Below are 19,490 nucleotides of genomic sequence, written 5' to 3'. Positions count from 1 at the left end.
CACCGCACGTTTCTTAATCTACAGCTACATGATTGCACAAAGGTCAACTGCATCAATATTTCCAGAGGAATCAACAAAACTGGCAGAAAGCATCAGTCCCCAAATGCTAAAGACTCCTCTGCCTTGCAATTTTCAGGAGTATGACTTGCCAGGGCCATCCACGTATCCACATCCACAAACTGACACTGAACAAAAAGAATGTAAAAACATCCTCATGTGGAAAAAAACGTATGAAGTTGATCTGCTTTTCTTTGTCTCCCTGCCACATCATGTGCTCTGCTCACCCCCTCTGCAGGCTCATTTTTGAGAACTGCTGTCACCTCAGTCAGATGTCTGAAAGGAATCTTTCTCATAAGCTGTATTACATCAAACAGGATTAAGTTACCCAGGCCAGGAGAAGAGGGGACAATGCCACTGTACTCAGTACCTCACTTTTCACATTCCAGGGACACCAGAGCATCTCTTTTGTGCTTTGCCTGGTTGGCTTTGTTCTGCCTGCTCTCAAGATTCTCCACTTAATTCCTTTGCTTCAGCATGAATTCTACACTCAAAACATGACAAGAAAAAGCTGATGTTTCTAAACGTGATTACGGTCACCTACAATTTCTCTGATGCACTTCACTCTATGCACAGGAAATAGAACAAAAGAACAGGTGTGATGGTGCAGATAGCAATCTGCAGAGTAGCTCACACAGCAAATAAGGGAAGTTATAAGTGATCTGATTTTTTCTTCCAAAGCATTTACTGGTGAACCAGACAGTGTCTTTACAAAATGATCTCAATGGTTTTGTTTAAGTAACTCCCAGAACAGCCTGTCTCAAAGCCTACATATTATTTTAACACCCACTCTCTTTCCCTCCATTCTAATAGAGCTACAGGCTTGAACTTAAAGGAAAGAATAAGAGCGAAACAAGGAAGGACACCACTCCCTTCTCCCTCAGTGCTATCCTGTGAACATGGAGCAAGCAACCACTATCTATCCCTGCAGTCCAATGAGCACCATAATTTTCATCTCATGCACTCACTTCACGTTGCAGAATTTAAAAAATCACTGTTGGCTCCCATACAAAGACCAGACTTTCAAATCCAAGTGTCTAATCTTTAGCTCCTAATCTGTACTTTGGCTCTCAGGGCACTGTAAGTAAGACAAAGTCTCTTCTGAAAAGTCTTCAACTACTAACTGATGTCTTAAATAAGACCTACGTTCATTTTTTAGTAAATTACCTTTTTAGCTTCATACTGCTTCCTACATACTAAGTACAGCCAAAAATATTTTCCCTAAAATTACATTTTTTTCCAAACAAAACCTTGATTACATAATCAACCCATACGACTATGAAAATGTTCACAGCCAACAAGTCAACACAAAGATTTGAACATGATTAACACAAGCGCCATGCTTAATTTTAAGTATGAATAGAATAGGATTTTAAAGAAAATCACCAACAATTTCAACAGTCTTATTTCAGGTGCCTAATTTCAGTCGTCATGAAGTGGCCAGAGAGTGGTTGCGCCCTGCCTCAGTGGTCAGGAGACAAGTGACAGAACTTGGGGCACTCCAAGTCAGCAGTGATATTTGAAAACCCCTGTCAGCAGGATTAATGCATGTTAAGTACTTTTATTACTGAGAACACCAGTCCAAGCATATCTAGAGCAGACCCTTAAAAACACTGGATTTGTATGTAAAGCACATTTTAACATGTATTAGTGGAAAAGAAAAGTAGGGAGGAGCTTTTGGTATTCAAAGGCTAAAGCAGTATGACAGGGATTGGATCAAGTGTTCATTTGTGCCGAAGTCTGTCCTTTTGCTCAGACCAGCAAACAGCAGATGATTCCATTGGGCATGGATAAAGTGAGTATGGCTTCAGGATTTCAGAATGTCTGTAAGCACATGATTATTTTTCTCGGTGTTTTTAACAGACAATATTGGTATGTCACCCATCAAAGGTATTATAATGGCTGTCAGGCAGAGGTTCCCCAATCCTCTTTGAAGGGTAATTTCACACCAGATCTTTGTACTGGAATGACTATTTTATCACCATAATTTCTCATTATTAACCAAAATAGCAAATATCCTACTAACACAAGCTCCAGGAAAGGTGCACCTGTGTTAATATGTAGTACCTGCACCCATCAGCTAGTGCCACTAACTTTGATGACAGCACACATTCTTGTAAAGTCAAATTAAATTTTAATGCCTCCTACCATCACACCCTGGCAAGTCCATAAAATCAGTGTTTGTCAAGTTCATATATTAAAAGTAATTGTAGAGCAAAACAGATATTGAACTTTACACACCAAGAAATCACATCCAGTACCTCTGCCACTGAGTGAATTTTTCAAACTGAAAACTGGTATTTCATATTTCATTTCATCACAAAACAATTCAGGTGGGAAGAGACCTCATAAAATCTCTAATCCAGCCTTCTGCTCAAATCAGGGCCAACTATGGGATCAGACCTGAGTCCACAGGGCTTTGAACTGTAAATTATTGGAAACCTTCAAGGAGAGGGTCTACACAGCTTCTGTGAGCAACATCTTCCACTGCTTGATCGTCCTCATGGGCAACAAGCCAGTCTCCGTCACTCTAGTTTCAACTTGTTCCTATTGCCTCTCATCATCTCACCATTCTCCACTGTGAATAATCTGACTCCATGATAACCACCTCCAAAACCACCTTTTCTCAAGTCTGAGTGAACCCCGGTCCCTCAGTTTCTCTTCAGAGGGCAAATGCTCCAGCCCTGATGGCTGTGGTGCCTCAACACTGAACTCACTCCAGGTTTCTGATGTTCCTCCTGCACTGGGGGCAGTGGGGTGCTGCTGGTGTAACTGTAGCATCTAAAAGTGGCCTGAGGATTGCTGAATAGAGGCAGATAATTCCTTCCCCTGCTCTGGTCATGCTTTCATTCATGCATCCCAAGATGCTGTGGTGTCCCCTGCGGCCAGGTGTGCTGCTGATGGGCGTCTAGCTTGCTGCCCACCACAACCTCAGGGCCTTTCCTGAGAGCTGCTCTTGGCCTGTCAGTCCCCAGCTGGGGGCTCCTCCTGCCTGGCTGCAGGGCTTTGCATTTGTACGTGTTGAACTACTCCTCTGGTTGTCCACCTAGCCAGACCTTACCAACCTCACCTGGATACACCAATACTGTGGGAAACAGTGTCCCCTTGTCTCCAACTCTAAAATAGAAGCCATTTCATCCTAGAGCTTGCATCAACTTCCTTTGTTATGAGACTGGAACAGACAGAGCTGAATGTCTGCAAAGTACTTTTGCTCACGTTCATACCCAAGGCACTGTCTCCGTGCTTCCACAGGTCTTCATCTTAAGTCATCATGATCAGAGTACACACCAATGATACATTCTCTTGCTACACCAGGAACAACATCCCCAGGAATCCTGATTTTTTCTTTTCCTTTTTGCTTAATTTTTTTCCCCATTTGCAACTTCCATTGTGAAACAATTCCCACCGCTAAATTCTACTCATATTTTATCTTACTAATGGCAAAACTAACAGGCACCTCAACAAAAAAAATGCAATATAGAAACATTCTGCTCATATGGAATTTTGGGGTTTTCAACAGACATTCCAAGAAATACCCATATTTCTGGCTACCAAAAAAGAGGAATTGCTAAGAATTGGCAATTATTATTTAATAATATTCAGTACAAATGGTAAAGTTTAAACTACACAATCTACTGTTTCCACTACTTCCATATTTACAGGAGTGAATTGTGAAGGTATGTTACCTATGAATGTAACATTTAGGAAAGGTAAAAGTATTTCTTGCCTTTGAGTAATGTTTCCCTGAAATAATAGGCCTGTCCATACTTCTCCTGTGAGGGAGAGAGAAGCTGGTGTGGGAGTGAGCAAGGGGCTCCTCGGGTCCCAGGTTTCAGGACCTCCCTCAACAGTGTTTAAGTTACAAGGTTACACTAAAGCTGAAAGGGGAGAATAATGTTCTGGAATGATTGAAGCTACAGTGAAGAGATACAGATATGATTAATTCAAACCATAAAAGGTTCCTCCCCAAGAAACAGGAACACACATAACCTCCTACATGAAACACAGCACCTGACAGATTTGAAGGTTCCAGCCACAGAGGTGTCCTCTAGGCTAGTCCTCACATATGGTGAAACACCATTGCGAGGGCAGAGGGCAGAGCGGATTAGCTTTATAAATTGTGCAATAACATTTCAGCATAAAGAAAGGGAGACACCTTCGCCCCCAGGCACAAGGCTTGGACTTATCGGAAGCTCTCCCACGATACAGTTTCACGTCAGATGTGAGAGCCTGCCAACCCTTGTCTGGCCTTGGGACAGGTAAAGAGTAAATGATAAGCTGCAGTCTGGGGCTGTCTTCCTGGGGGCACCTTTTCAAGTCATGGCTACTCACATTAAGACAACCTTGCCTTCTGATGAGGTGTAAAGGACATAACTGCTAACAAGACCAGGAAATACCTTCTTTAGAACAGTTTTGGTCTCATTTATCTCATCTTGCATCTCAAGTGAAGAAAGTAACAACCAGCAGATTTTTAGCCATAAAATCAGTGTGCTTGATGAGGAAGACCCTGAAGATCAAACAGCAATAAACATCTGACAACTGAGGTAACACGAGAGCCTCAACTGTAACTGAGGTAACACGAGAGCCTCAACTGTGAAATTCCAACGTCCATATGCAAACAGGAATCAAATGCAACACTTCAACACATCTGAAAAATCTCTGACTAAAGGGAAATAGCATTTTTTTTCCCCCAAAAAGAATTAATTTCCTGCCCAGCATGACACACATTAAATGAAACACGACATTTGATACTGATCAATGATTATGGTGTAAGAAACCAGCAGAGGCTGAACCACTGTGAAGTTTCACGGGACTTGACATTGAAAGACAGACAAAAAGCAATGCAAAACCAGCAGACACTGACTGCACAGGCTATGGTTAATGCCTAACTACACACATGAAATGGCAACATATGAACATTTAGCAAGGGTATATACTACAGCTTTTTAAAGATCCTGAGAAAAACTTAAAATATTTGCCATATTAAGTAGCCCTATGGCATTCATGTACTGGCTCTGCATTATAGCCCTTTAACAGCTCTATATTCCTAATCTACTCAGAACCCTTCATACTAATCTAAGAAAAGTAATCGCATTTTAAATGCTGTTAAGATAAAGCACCGTGACTGTGAGTAAGTGGCAAGACAATGCTATGATATCTCACATCACCAGCAATCACAGCCTGAGAAGTTCTTCCTTGCTGGGCACTCCAAATACAAGCAAAAAGACAGGACGCCTCCCAGAAGACATATTAATGAGCTCCCAGTCAGTGCCGAAGTAGAAACCAGTTCCACCTGATTATCCATGTAAAAATAAAAGCTGTTTAAATAGAAATAGTTAAAGAAAGTAAACAGACAGAAATTAACTAGAATAGCTCAGGGACATCCAGAAATTTTCCTTGAGTGTCAGGAAATACTGTCAACAGTTTCACAACTGAAATACCTGTTTGTAACTTAAGGATGTCCAGTTGTTACTGGAAAGTTAGGATCTGGCTAGCAAATCATTAGAACACTTCCACCTCTAACACTGAAGAAGAAAGGCCATGAAAACAGAATGATAGACAGGCTCACTACACAGCAGCCAGTTTAAGGGTTTTCAGCAGAGAGCAACTGCTACATGGTCAGATGAGACACTGAATACAAAATATCCAAACATGAGTCTGGGGAGAAAAAACAGAAATGAAAGGAACAAGATGTTAACCAAACCATCCTTGCACATAATGATGTTCAAACAGAACAAGCTCCTTAGTCACATTTTCTGCATTTCTTTAACATAATCTTCCATTTGAAAAGCAGGGATCAAATGGAGCAATTTCCATACTGCTGTAGAAACTCACTAGGAATGAAGACTAGGAAAGAGCTCACACCTAATAACCTTATTTAAAGACAGAGAAAGGAACAGGAGGTTTGGCAAAGAGAGCAGGAAAAGTCCCATACAGCAGATCTTTCTTTTGGGACTAAATGGTGCTGAGATCACGACAAAAGTAGAGTAAAAGTTCATTTGACTGAAATCTAGATGTGAGGGATGTCCTAACCAAGGGATACCCAGACAGCAGAAACTGGTTTTGTTGTGCTGCAGGTGGGAATGATGATCTCACCAGAGTAGGTTTGCTTCAACATCAGTGGGAAGCCCCCAATTCTGAGACCTCTGAGCTACTCAGAGTCCTTCCCCCAGCCTCACCTGCTCTTTATGCACAAATGTGCACAGTCTCTCTTTTTGCTCTCTCACATATCCAAGGACATTCCTAGGAAAGGCTCTATCCAGGTCAGCCCATAAGCATATAGTTACCAGAGAGTGGTACATTTTATCCAGCTCATCACTCATCATCTGTTTATACATTATATTTTCCCTTCCAAAGCAGACTAAAGGAAACTAACAACTCCCTGAGCTAAAGGAGTATCAGGAAAGTATGAAAAAACCCCACTCATTACTCATATACAAGGCAGACTAAAAGGAAGCTAACAAGTAAAAACCTTGCATTTCCACAATTGGCTTGCTCCCAGCTCACATCAGCTAAAATTAGCACCCTATTGAATTTACTACGTGTGTATGCGTAGGTATGCTCTCAAATTAGCCAGTTTGTTAGCTCAGCATGCTCCCACCACAAAAATTAGCTTGTTCTGGCCTCAGATTCTATAAAGTTGAAAGAAATCCTTCTATTCATTAAAGCAGGACTAAGCTCAAAATGTTGCTGGTGTCTGAAAACACAGCCACTGATTTAACAATGTAATGTATGGTGGATTTGGAATAGATACTTTCCATTTACTATCAGGAAAATACTTTTCCAATGATTGTTTTATAATGTTAATTTGTAAAATGTCCCTTTGAAAATTACACTTGCAGGTTGGAATCTCTTTAGCTGAACTGTCACTCAGAAAATTTGCCATTCTTGTCAGGAGAAGTCAAAATACTATTACTTTAATATCCCATTAATGTTTTAACCAAGTTCTCATAATAGCTCCAAAGGATGAAATTTTCAATTTAAAACTGTAAATCTGTTTGTCTGCCTGTCAAAACAACACCAGCTCTTGCTATGTCTAGCACCAGCAGTGGATATACCAAGCAGATTTCATCTGCTAGTAGTCTAAACTAAATGTACTAACTGAAGAAAATGAAAATAGAAATAACAGATACAGACATTGAATCACAACGCGGGAGGTTTACAGAGCCAGAAAACTTCCCTAGGTTAAGCCCACATTCTAACATTGTCTTTCTGAGCACAGAACACGTTAACATCTCCATTTTCATCAGTTTGCCCCCACTGGCTAAGTGGGGACATTAAAATGTACTTAACCATTGAAGATGAGCAACGAAAAATGAGGTTAAATGATATCAGAGACTATTTCTGTTCCCACACAAGTCAGTGGAGTTTTCTCACTGTTCTTTGTGGGCACAAACTCCTGCATTGAATGTGCCTGAAGACAGAAAGGACCTTTCAAGTTGTCACTGCTGTTATTAGCAGCACGCAATGTTCCTTCACAATGTGAAAACATCAGAGATTTTAAGAATAGATGTCACTTTACGGAAACGTGAGATCTTTTATGACATGAGCTATAGACACAAATAGTTCCTGCATTAAGCCAATCAGATGTCTGAGCTGATGTAAATATTTTAGGAAAACATTTCAGTCTTGAATTAAAGCCTTATAGATTGACACACAATTTAAATAAACTACCTTTCAGATAGATGTATTGACATATTTAAATGCAGATACAAATACCTAATGATATCAGGTATCAGGAAAATGCATAAGTTAATTGCTTGAAATCCCACTGGTAAGTGGTAGTTTTGAACACTTGGAAAGGAGAAGCTAGTAGTTCTGGTGTATGTAAAAATAAACAAAAAAAGCTAATCCTCTCACCAGCATTAAGTAACAAACACAACATTATTGTAACTTGAAATTTTTGAAGATTATACACTTCCATTTAGAATGACTATATTTCTAGCCCATAGGGTTTGCTTAAGATAAGGATGAAAAGATGAACAGAATCAAATGAAACTTTGAATTTTGGTTATGTACCCAAAGTAAGGCAAAAAGTAAGGCATTTTCCTATAAATACAAAACGAAAGAAAATGTTTTGGACTAATGATAGTACATTGGTACCACACAGCAGCAAAGAATCCAGAGAGCTTCTGTGCCTTTGAACCTCCTGGAAAAATTCAGGGACACATCATGGAGGATGACATCACACTAACCTAGTAAATCAAAACATGTAAATCGTCTAGCATCACATTTCCAGAATTTTGTTTGATATCTCCCCTTCTCATTCCAGTTCCTATTTCCCCAAGTGAAAGAATACAGTATTGACTGCAGCTGTCTGGCTCTGTTCAATGCCAGGTTTGATGAGCCTTTGAACGATCAAGCCTAGTGAAAGGTGGTCCTGCCCATGGCCAGGGGTTTAGAAGAGGCTAGAACTAGGTGATCTTTAAGGTCCCTTCCAACCCAAACCATTCTATGACTCTGTGATGGCCTAGGGAGCAGGACACATCACCAGCATGCAATGCTCCCACCCACTTTTTTTGGAGAGGTGTAGTGGCAGAAGGCAGAATGGGAGTGCCTGTGAGGATGGGAGAGGACAGAAGGGACCTGGCTGCTCCTTTGGGGCCAGATGGGCTGATGAATTATCTGTAAGCTGGGACATGACAACACGAAAGCAGCAGCAATTGTTAAGGTAAGACATATGCAATGCTTTGTTTATCTAAACAGAATGCTGGTATATTTATGATAATTTATTTCAAACTCCCTCTATAATTTTGCCAACAACATGCAGTAATTTAACAAGAGGGATAATAAACCAGGAAGGGTTTGGAAGAACTCTGACGATACAAAATATGTCTACCATTAATCTGCAGCAGAACATATATTTGTGAACTGATGTCTCATGCTCACATTTATAAAGACAAACCTTCTCACTCAAATCTCAGTGCTGTTCAGTTTACGAGAAAAATAACATTCTGGTTAAAAAAACAGCAGATGGGGAAACAAGGTAAAGGGCATTTAATTTGGTTGCCTTTCTTCCATGCCAACACACTACTTTGAAGGGACTGCAAGTGTGGGAGGGGAACATATGTGCATGTGGATTGTGCATCTCAGAGAGTATCTGGTGGTGAATGTAATCCTCTCCTCTCCTCTCCTCTCCTCTCCTCTCCTCTCCTCTCCTCTCCTCTCCTCTCCTCTCCTCTCCTCTCCTCTCCTCTCCTCTCCTCTCCTCTTCTCTTCTCTTCTCTTCTCTTCTCTTCTCTTCTCTCTCTTCTCTTCTCTTCTCTCTCTTCTCTTCTCTTCTCTTCTCTTCTCTTCTCTTCTCTTCTCTTCTCTTCTCTTCTCTTCTCTTCTCTTCTCTTCTCTTCTCTTCTCTTCTCTTCTCTTCTCTTCTCTTCTCTTCTCTTCTCTTCTCTTCTCTTCTCTTCTCTTCTCTTCTCTTCTCTTCTCTTCTCTTCTCTTCTCTTCTCTTCTCTTCTCTTCTCTTCTCTTCTCTTCTCTTCTCTTCTCCTTTCTCTTCTCTTCTCTTTTGAATGACAACTCAAAGCTCCACTCACTCCACACAGCTACACTGGGACTGAAGGAGGCAAATGGAGAGTCATGTCCTGCACGCAAGCAGTGACTACAGAGCCACTCCACCAAACACTGCTTCAACCTTTAGACAGAAATCAGCATCACACATAGATCAGCATCCACTGAAAAAGATGATGGGAGACTTCAGGCAGCTCCCTGACAGAGGCTGGAAATAAAGGTGTACTTCAACAGCACCCCAGAAGTTGCTTGGACCTTGCTGGAGTCAGACCAGGGCTTTGAATGGTTCTGTTGAGGTGGTTTCTCAGTGAGCACTGACAGAGCCTATGGCCATTTGAACAATCACTGATCAAGTCAAGCAAACTCTCAAACTTGCCAAAAATGTTCCTGTATCTCAAGATAAACATGAAGAAGTTCTAATATCAAAGCATAAGACTCTGGAAAGGGAGCTGATCCGGGTGAAATTCTGATACCGTCTTAGGGACAAACCTGTGGTATCTCTGAAAGGGAATGATATCATCAAGACACAACTGGCCACAAGTGGCCTCTGAATAAGTGAGAGCAACTTAGAAATTCATCTACACAGACTAGAAAGTCAACAGCTATGCTAAGGATCTGAAACTGATGACACAGAAGAACAAACAGTTTAGTATTTAAATTCCTCCATCTCCACCTGAAGGCAAGAAACTGTAAAAGCTCTTTAAGGAATGTGGAAAGGATAGAGAAACTACAGCAACTTGACTGATAGGCAAATGACAGACTCAAATAGGTGCTAAATAGACCTTAGCACAGACCCTTAACTCAAGCAGGTACTCCAAAATGAGCATTCACTATCAGAACTGGCAGACTGCAAGGGACCAACATAAAGCACTGATTTGAAACTTAAGTAACAGTCTATTCCTTTCTGCTGTTTATGGCATTGCCTTTTCTGAGGGTGAGACTAGGTGTGCTGCAACAAACTGAGCCACCAGAACATGGATGATCCTCATTCATGCTATGAAGCACAGACCTTGAAGGAAAGGTGATATTCAAGATGTAACTATTCCCAAGCTTTGTCTGAATAAAGTCAGCTGCAATTGTTGAGGTAGCAAGTAATACAGAGCCTCAAATCCGTAAAAGGAAAAAAAAACCAAAAGGCTTTTCCTTGAAGCTAGACAGAGAGATACCTTTCTGAAAAGAAATCTGGAGAAGAAACTGGCAGATGTCTGCAGACCCTTAAGAAGGTCTGGAAGTATGAGCTCAGGATGGATTTGTTATATCATATACAGTCTGCAGAGACAATCAGTAACCTGTTAAAATTTTTACCCATTGAGTAGGTGCAGACAGTAAACCCATCTCCCCCTTTCCTGCATGTGCTTATTATGGCTGGGCTAGAGCTAATTTTCACAGAGGCTCATAGGAAGCTGTGTTTTGGATTTGTGCTGAACACAGGGTTGGTAGCACAGGGATGTTTTCATTACTCCTGACCAGGGCTTGCACTGTGTCAGGGCCTTTTCTGCTCCTCACACCATCCCACCAGCAAAGAGGCTGGGGGTGCTCAAGCAGTTGGGAGGTGACACAGCCAGGACAGGTGACCCCAGCTGACCCAAGGGATATTCCAGACCATACAGGATCATGCTCAGCATATAAAGCTGGAGGATGAAGGAGGAAGGGGGGGGACAGGAGGAATGATGTCATTTATCACTGGACAAATGCCAGTGGACCTCTGCTTTCCTGGAGATGGAAGAATGCCTGCCTGCTGATAAGAAGTTAAACTATTTTACTGTAAACTATTAAACTGTATTTATCTCCACCCAGTTTCCTCACTTTTACTATAGTGATTCTCTCTGCCATCCCACTGTGGAGGACTGAGCAAGTGGGGCTTAGTTGCCAGCTGGGGTTAAACCTTGATACTGTAGAAAGTCAAAAACTTGATCAAACAAGGGCAGCACCTTATTCAGAGGGATGAATTCACGCCTGACAAACAATCAGGACAGCCTGCAAGTCTAAACTCCAATGAGGCTGATGAACACATGCATGTCTCTAGTCCATCCCAGACCACTCTATAGTGTGAGGACATAGCAATAGCCATGAATGAAAAGGAGAATGAAGAAATCCATCTTCCATTTTATCCAGAAATTTATCATTGATCCTTTTGGCTGTGACATAGCAAGAAGCAGTTACCTGAAATGATGGAGTCCTAACAGCCCAAAAGACCCCAGGACTGGTAGGCAATACAGAATATACATCAGGCCATGAGATGGTCCTTTTGGAAATCTTTCATCCACTTTCTGGCAAATCTTGGTGCTGCTAGAGTTTGTCAACAACTTGAGTTCCCTGAACATTTTCAAAAGCAGAGAGAGATTTAGGTGGCTGTCAGCATTGATGACACAAAGTATGGAGACAGCCAAGTTAGTTCCACTAGTTCTAAGGAACACAATGATGGTGTTGGTGGTGCTGATGTACCTAGCACCTAGAGTGCTGTGACAGGCAAAGAACTGCTGCAATGAATAAAGCGGGAAACAAAATGCTTACAGCACTTCAGAGGCTGGACTGTTTCTGAGGATGACCAAATCAGATGCCTCTGTGGTGATTACAATCTGATAGAACTTGACTTAACTTGTCTGGAAGGAAGAAGACAGAGACATCCTTGGAATGGCTTTCTTAGGAGGATGGCCACTGGCAGATCAGAGATAAAGCAGTTGCATTCACCTGAAAGCTTTCCAACCCACAATACCCACTGATCCCGCACCCCAGAAAACTTTCACTGTATTCTCGAGAAGAGATTTTGTGTAGTTCAAGCTCATCACCCCTTCCAGATTTTAAAGAACACCATGTGGAGCAAGACCTTCTCTATCACACTAATTAAACCCTCTACATGTCAGAAGTTGAAATCCAGCCCCGAAGTAGGGGCACACTCAGGGTGTGAAGAGCGTTGGCAGATAGCAGCAAAAATAAGGAGAAGCACCGCTTCTCCTCCTGAAAATTCAGAGTGGCAATTGGGCAGCAGAGAGAAAATCAAAAGACGTGAAAATTAGCCACTTTGCACACTTGCTGAGCAGGCAGCTGAGCACAGCCCCTAATGAACATGTTTCTGGTCTCAAGTGATTATTTGAACCAAGGCCATTGGAATAATTTATAAAATATCACTTTAAAAAAAAAAAAAAAAAGAGTAGCTGCAACTTTATACTAAATAACCAAAGTGCAGACTTAAAAACTCTATCTGCCTATTTGCTGTCTCATCTGTGCTTGAGTCTTACTCTAATTTGCACTTAATTGGATTACTAAAGCTAATGGCAAAGTGGGGTGTTAAATACATGTATTTCTGTAGTCAATTAAATTCAACTTAAATCCCACACATGTATAAAGTTATGACTGATCAGTGCACAATGCTACTCAGCAGAAACTCAGCATGAATAAACTTATGAAAAACTCCTCCCCACAAATACATTGTGCCACTGACAGCTCCTCTGACACAGCAGCAGTTAACTTATGATAAACTCCACAAAATTACAATTCTTAATCATCTCAGATAGGAAACAAACAAATCTAAAGTGACCTAGATGAACTGAAAACCAAAATAAATTAACCAAGAGGAAAAATATACAATCATACTTCACACGAATCTGTATACACTGGATTGTGATTTACAATAACTTGTGTGAATATGTGCATATTTTTGTTTACTTGTTTAGCTCAAAACATGTATTTTCTTTTTTTCAGCAGCCTTCAGAGTCTAAAGCTCCAAATAAATAATTTTGTTTAGTTCATATTACCAAGAATGTGATCTATTCAGGCATTTAAGAAACTAAAAAACCCCACAGTGCCAGAGGACAGTTTTAATTCCAATAGAGTAACTTTATTACCTCCATTATTTCTATATCAGTTTTCAATGCAAAAATTTATTTTTCAATTTCCAGCTGTAATAATTTAGGCTAGAAGCAAAAAATTAAGTCAAATCTCTCTTTGATTCTAAAATGTTTGAAAGCTGAGTGCTACCACCACATAAACTGTTGTAATCCCATCCCTTTCAGAGTACATTGCTAAGTTTACCCTAGAGAATTTATCTTCCTCTATACAAAGAGGTTACTGGGCCGCATGTGAGAACAAATGCCTGAAAGCAGAGATTAGCTTGTCTTTAGCTTGAACATGTCTATCACAAAAAATCATCCAGAGTAGTATTACTTTTGTGAGACCAACAGCAACAAGAACAGACAGCTATACCTTATGTGCCAAGTTTTCACGTTTGGATGACAATACAGCATATCTACGATAAACTAAAGAGAAATACGTAAGAAAGATTTAACAGAAAGTCTAGTTTGTTTAAAAGTCTCTGCAAACATTTGAAGGGCTGCTATCTAGCCACAGGTGTTTTATCTCTTCCACCTTTTACAAATACATAGAGCAACATCACAGTCCTGGTACTCATATGAGACAGTTTATATTAAACATCTTGAAATACGAAACCTACAAGTTTGGAGAGAAGAAAGCTGAGCAAAATATGGACAAGATTTATAAAATGATGAAGGCAGTGGGTAAGGTGAACGTAGAACTGCTATTTAACAACTCACAGTGCTTGAGCTAGGACACACCTGTTGAAAATGGAAAAAAAATTGGAAATTGAGGAGAAAAGATAATATCATGTATTTTTAATGTCACTGCAAGTGCAAGTTTGCTGCCAGAAAATGTTGGGTGCAAACAGCATTTAATCAACTGTACTCATGGATAGCAGCTCCATGAATGTCTAGATAATAAAGGCATGAGACAGACATCCCTAAATTCAATGTGTGTGGACTTCATAAGGGGAAGAGGCTAAAGACAGTGGCTAGGCTTATGTGGTGTCCTTGAACAGAATGTCCTACTCCCTCCATTGGAGGCCAAATGCTGGGCCGGAGAGACCCTGCTGAAATCCACTTGGGTAAGTCTTCTGCTCTCTACTCTTCACAAAGTTTTGAAGTTCATTGTTTTGAAAGATAATAAACCTTCCAGGACAGAGCATCAACAATTTTCAACACTGTTCACAGATGTGTCACAGGCCAGATGGACAGCTCACTACCACTGAAAGGTGAACGCCTACTCAGAAAAAGCCTAAGCACTGACACCAGATACTCGAAAATATCTCATCTGCCAAATCCAGCAGCCCAAGAGAAGTGAGGCTGCTGCTGCTCCATGCCCCCAGCTCCAACCAGTAGCAAGGCTGAAAATGTTTTTCTAAGAAGGACATATACACACATCAAACACAGACACTCCATACATATGTGTATATATATGTGTCTTGGGTTATGTAACCAAAAAAGTGTATTCTATTTCATCTGTTGAAACCAGTTGGGGAGATGTTTTTTTTTTTCTTTTACCTCTTGTAAGTCCAGGGGGGAGGGGGGTGGATACCGTCTGTTAATGGGCCAGCTGTTAAAACCAGGGGAGCAATGTTCCTTATCTCTTCCAGGACCCATCCTCCCTCTGGGGGGATATCTGCTGTTAATGAGCCATTAAGGCTCACCACATGACTGATAAAATTAAATCATTCCATTGTGAGATGCCCCACCCAGTGGGAGGAGCCAAGCATTCCTACCTGGATAAAACCTGAGATTCAGAACAGCAGAGCATCCTCTTTTCCACTGGATTCTCAGAGGAAGACCGGACTCATCTCACCGCCACTTCAGGATCATCTCCAACAGAACCACATCTGTCACTCCAGGAGGACTGATTTGGAATTCCAACACCCTGGCTGACAGGGTGTCAGGTCATATTCCTGACTCTGTCAGGGTTTTCTAGGACTTTTTGTTTGTTTGCTTGCTTGTTTTTTTGTTTTTTTTTTTATTACTGCATTTGCATTTTTAATATTCCTAGTAAAGAACTGTTACTCCTATTCCCATATATTTCCCTGAAAGCTCCTAATTGCAAAATTGTAATAATTTGGACGGAGGGGGTTTTACATTCTCCATTCTAAGGGAAACTCCAGTTTTCCCTGACAGATACCTGTCTTTCAAAACCAAGACAATATGGCTGGACACGCAGATCCTGGACAGACACTCTAAGCACTCCTATTTCTGGTTAAGCAGGGCAGAAATTCACTAATGGAAATATATCTATGAATCTAAGGTGGATCTTACCAGCAGCTTAGCTCAGAAACTCAGTCTGCCCAGTAGCCACCCCTGGATCCCAGACTCCTCAGCTCCTGCACCCGGACGTATCAGCCCTCAGGGTTGCAGTCCCACTCCAGTTGCTGGAACACAGCATTACACAGTCCCCAAAAGCTTTTCCCCTGTGTCCTCCAATGTGTCTCACACCCCCTGCTAGCAACATTGTTAGTCCAAAAAGTGAGCTGCAGAGCTGTTTCCCAACTGTGCATGGTGACACTTTCACTCCTGGACACAGGCTGGGGCTCTTGCAGGCACAGGCCTGAAAGGAGACTAGGCAGGATCACTCTTTCTCTGAGTCCTTAATTTGGGTTTCTTCCCGCTCTTGTGCTCCTCTAAGCTGTGGAGATGACCTCTCATGCCTCTCCCATGAGGGGCCCAGTAGTAACCTGGCAAAGTTCTGTCTGGGCTCTCCATGGTCTGTAGATGAGATTTATCACACAACCAAACACGTATCATTGCAGTCAGCTATTCTTGAAATGCACCGATTTTGCACCAGCTTTCTAAGCTCTAACACACAGATTAAATCTGCCACTGGCCGTCTGTTTCTTAAAATAAGCTGTGATGATCAGTCCCCTTCCTCAGCATATGTTGGAAATCATCACATATTGCTCACCATGAACTGAGTATGATTATTAATGATTAGGTAAATCACATAATGAACCAAGGGTCAGCACAGGCTGTGGTCAGCAATGTGCGTGTCCCTGATGCTACAGCTTCAGTGATCTCATCAAGATCAAGGCAGCTACTTGAGTGGTTAAAACAAAATCTTTGTGTCTCCTGAAGTGGGACATGACAAACACAGCCCCTGATCTGCAGACAGACGTGTCTGGGGCCTCATCCAGTGCCCAGCCCAGCCAAGTCTTTTCACTGACACAGGAAGGCTTTGGACCAGCCTCTAGGATCACAATACTTTATTTATTTTCTGTTTTATTTTTGGGGGGGTTGTTATTACCTCTCTGTTGGTCTTCTGTTCCATTAAGTTGTTTTTGTGCTTCTTCAATTTTGTCTGCAAGAAAGAGAGGCCACTATTAATAAATAAATAAATAAATAAATAAATAAATATATAAAGGCAAGATTGTAGTAAGTCATTTACTAAAATCAGTCTTGAAATATCTGTTTATTTTTAGCAGTGATATCATTCATGTGTAACTATGTGGTACATTATGAGTAATACAACCACAAAATTTTATCATGTTTTACCAGGGAGGCTATTGACAGGTTAAATTACACGGAACCACAGAAAGAAAAGCACTGGCATCAGATCTGCAGTCAACAGCTAATCCCACTGTAGTTTCATACCATCTATAATAATGTGTGCAGTCAGGGGACTCTTTGGAATAGGTATTACGGTGCATCACAGAGTATTTTAATACATTTTTGAAAAATGCTGTTAGAGCAAGTCAATGTTGCATTAAACATAGTGAGAAGAAAAGCAAACAGGATTTGCTAAGTGAAGCAATGGAGCCAATAGTCCTTCATGGGAGCAGCAGGGGGTGAGTGGCAGCCCCCACCTTATTCCTCCGTGAAACGACAAGAAATTCCCACACACACAGAGCGGGAGCAAAAGGAGGCCCTGAGTCTTTACTCCCAGCCTGTCTCTGCAGTTCATCTGCTGCCCCTCAGACACAATGGTGTTAGAAGGAGAGTTGTGCTTTGCCCACTGTTGCACAAAAGGTCCCATGGAAAGGGGGGGTCCTTGTTCTGTATGTGTGCATGTCTGCATGTGCAGAGCAAGATGCAAGAAAAGGTGGAACTGGAGTGAATAAAAACTCAAGACTGATTTTCTTTTGGTAGCAACCAGTCCTCTGAATGGATTCAGAATAAAGGGTTGTGCTGGTAAGAAGCAGCAGCACTGGGAGAGGCTGAGCTCTCTCTCTTGATGTTCTGTGCATCAAACTATGTCCTGACTGACTAAGATCTGAGCTTGGAACGCGGCTTTCAGACGTAAATGATGATTTTCTAAAATACCTGTGAAAACCATTTTTTTCCTTGTACTATTTTTTTTCTTTTCCCCTGCTGGGGTCAGTTTTTATTAAACTAAATTGAAAGAACAGAATGTAACTGGACTCATCCTAAATGTCTCAGATTATTGACACAACTCAAGAAATGCCGGATTTCATGGCTACCATACACAGGAGGAGGACGACAGCTCTACAAAGTCCTCACCTCCGTCTTCACAAGCATGGAGGCTTTACTCAGTCTGAATTTTACTCAGCCTTGCTATGCAACACAAGGTTTCAAAAAATGGCTCTTTCTTGAACACAATTCTTAATAAGTGGGTTTAAATGACTTCTCTATTATTTATTAGGTGAATCACTCAAGCATGTTGGAACCATTTGTTCAGAGTTGAAGTCTGATATTGTTTCTCGATCATTCCCTCAGTAGAACTAAATAATTACAACAGAATCAAAGCCTTCTTGCAGCTTTTAAGACTGAGTTTTGTCAAGCTCACTGTGGTTCTGCATTTCTGTTTTTCAGAACAAGTATCAGGTTTCCTTTCTCATTAAAGTGCAGTAATTTCTCCATTGTACATTGTCCCAGAGAATGAACCAGAACATCTCACAAGGGTGCTAACTGAGCAGGCTCACAGAGCTTCTCACAAGAAAGACTACCACTGCAATTTTAAAAGCCAAACCTCTTCCTGCTTCCCCTGGGGTTAGTCAGACACACATACACATTTAAAGGAAAGTTTTATCACATTTTCTTTTGAACTCACGTACTGGCTGCTGAAGACAAACACAACTCAAAAAGAGCACAATCCTTCACCATCTCTTTACCCAGCCAGTTATGCAGGCTTACTTTAAACACAGAAGACTCAATAGTTAATGCCTTCCTGGATTAAATACTACAGCTGAAATACCAAATGTGTTAATACTTTTTTTTTTTTTTGTATAGAAAGGGATGTAAATTACCATTTCCAACAAAAATAAGAGGAAATGTAAACAAAGCACCTTTTATATACGTGTGTGACTCTTTTCTCTGTATTATCAGAGAAAAATGTATCTAGCAATCTTACACAGTTTTTCCACAGACTGTTGCTTTATAGAAAGGTAATGGAATAAGTAATTTACAAAGTTGCAGGACAGCCGATAAAATGTCTGAATGCACAGGAAAAAAATAAATACCAACAAATTACTCATGTAAATGGAGCTGTAGGTTTTACCAATAGAACAAGAAATCAAACCTACCGTTTGGCTTTCAAACTCACTTCCCCTATGTTTAGAGATATATTTAATGCACAATATATGGTATTTCTGCTCTCAGAGTAAATGTTTTGTCAACAAAACTTACACCTAAGTACACAGACAACTGTAGTTTTATTATTAAAATAATTATCTGCATATTTCACATAAATGCCACATGAAATATATGCATTTAAATTCACAATCATTCTACTTTTTAGAGAAAAATTATTTAAGTATTTTGGAATCACACTACGTGAAATTGCCAGGTAGATTAAAGGCTTTGATCTCCTTAACTGAATACTCTCTTATTGGAAAAAAAAAATCAGTTCCTATCAGTAATTCCCAACCATTTCTTTGTCATCTTTGTTCTTTGTAATCCCAAACAAAGAACCACAGATAACAGAAATAATAGCTAGGTAAACAGGTGCTTGATACACAGCCAGAAAGTCTCCTACACTTCCTACCTCTCCTGATGTATTTTGCCCAAGGAGTTATATTTGCTGTGTATATTTCTTTATACCTATGGCGGTATCTCTGTGCAGAACAGTTTTGAACATTGTGAACACTGAAAAATCTTGGTGTTGGTGCTGGAAACCAAAAGCAGTGATCTGGACTG

General features: G+C 40.8%; 1 protein-coding gene across 4 annotated transcripts in view; it reads right to left on the bottom strand.

Moving 5' to 3' along the window:
- Positions 1 to 19,490, bottom strand: part of HIVEP1 (HIVEP zinc finger 1) — a 121,594-nt gene that overhangs the window by 35,159 nt on the left and 66,945 nt on the right. For all 4 annotated transcript variants that reach the window (XM_063402581.1, XM_063402571.1, XM_063402589.1 and 1 more), the window contains one exon: positions 16,642 to 16,695. In XM_063402581.1, the coding sequence (XP_063258651.1) occupies positions 16,642 to 16,695 (54 nt within the window). The remainder of the gene's footprint in view (positions 1 to 16,641; positions 16,696 to 19,490) is intronic.

This window comes from Prinia subflava, chromosome 1 (genome assembly GCF_021018805.1).
Source record: "Prinia subflava isolate CZ2003 ecotype Zambia chromosome 1, Cam_Psub_1.2, whole genome shotgun sequence".
In the NCBI taxonomy this organism is placed as follows: domain Eukaryota; kingdom Metazoa; phylum Chordata; class Aves; order Passeriformes; family Cisticolidae; genus Prinia; species Prinia subflava.
Note: the sequence above shows the minus strand (reverse complement) of the source record. Positions and strands in the feature narration are given on the sequence as shown.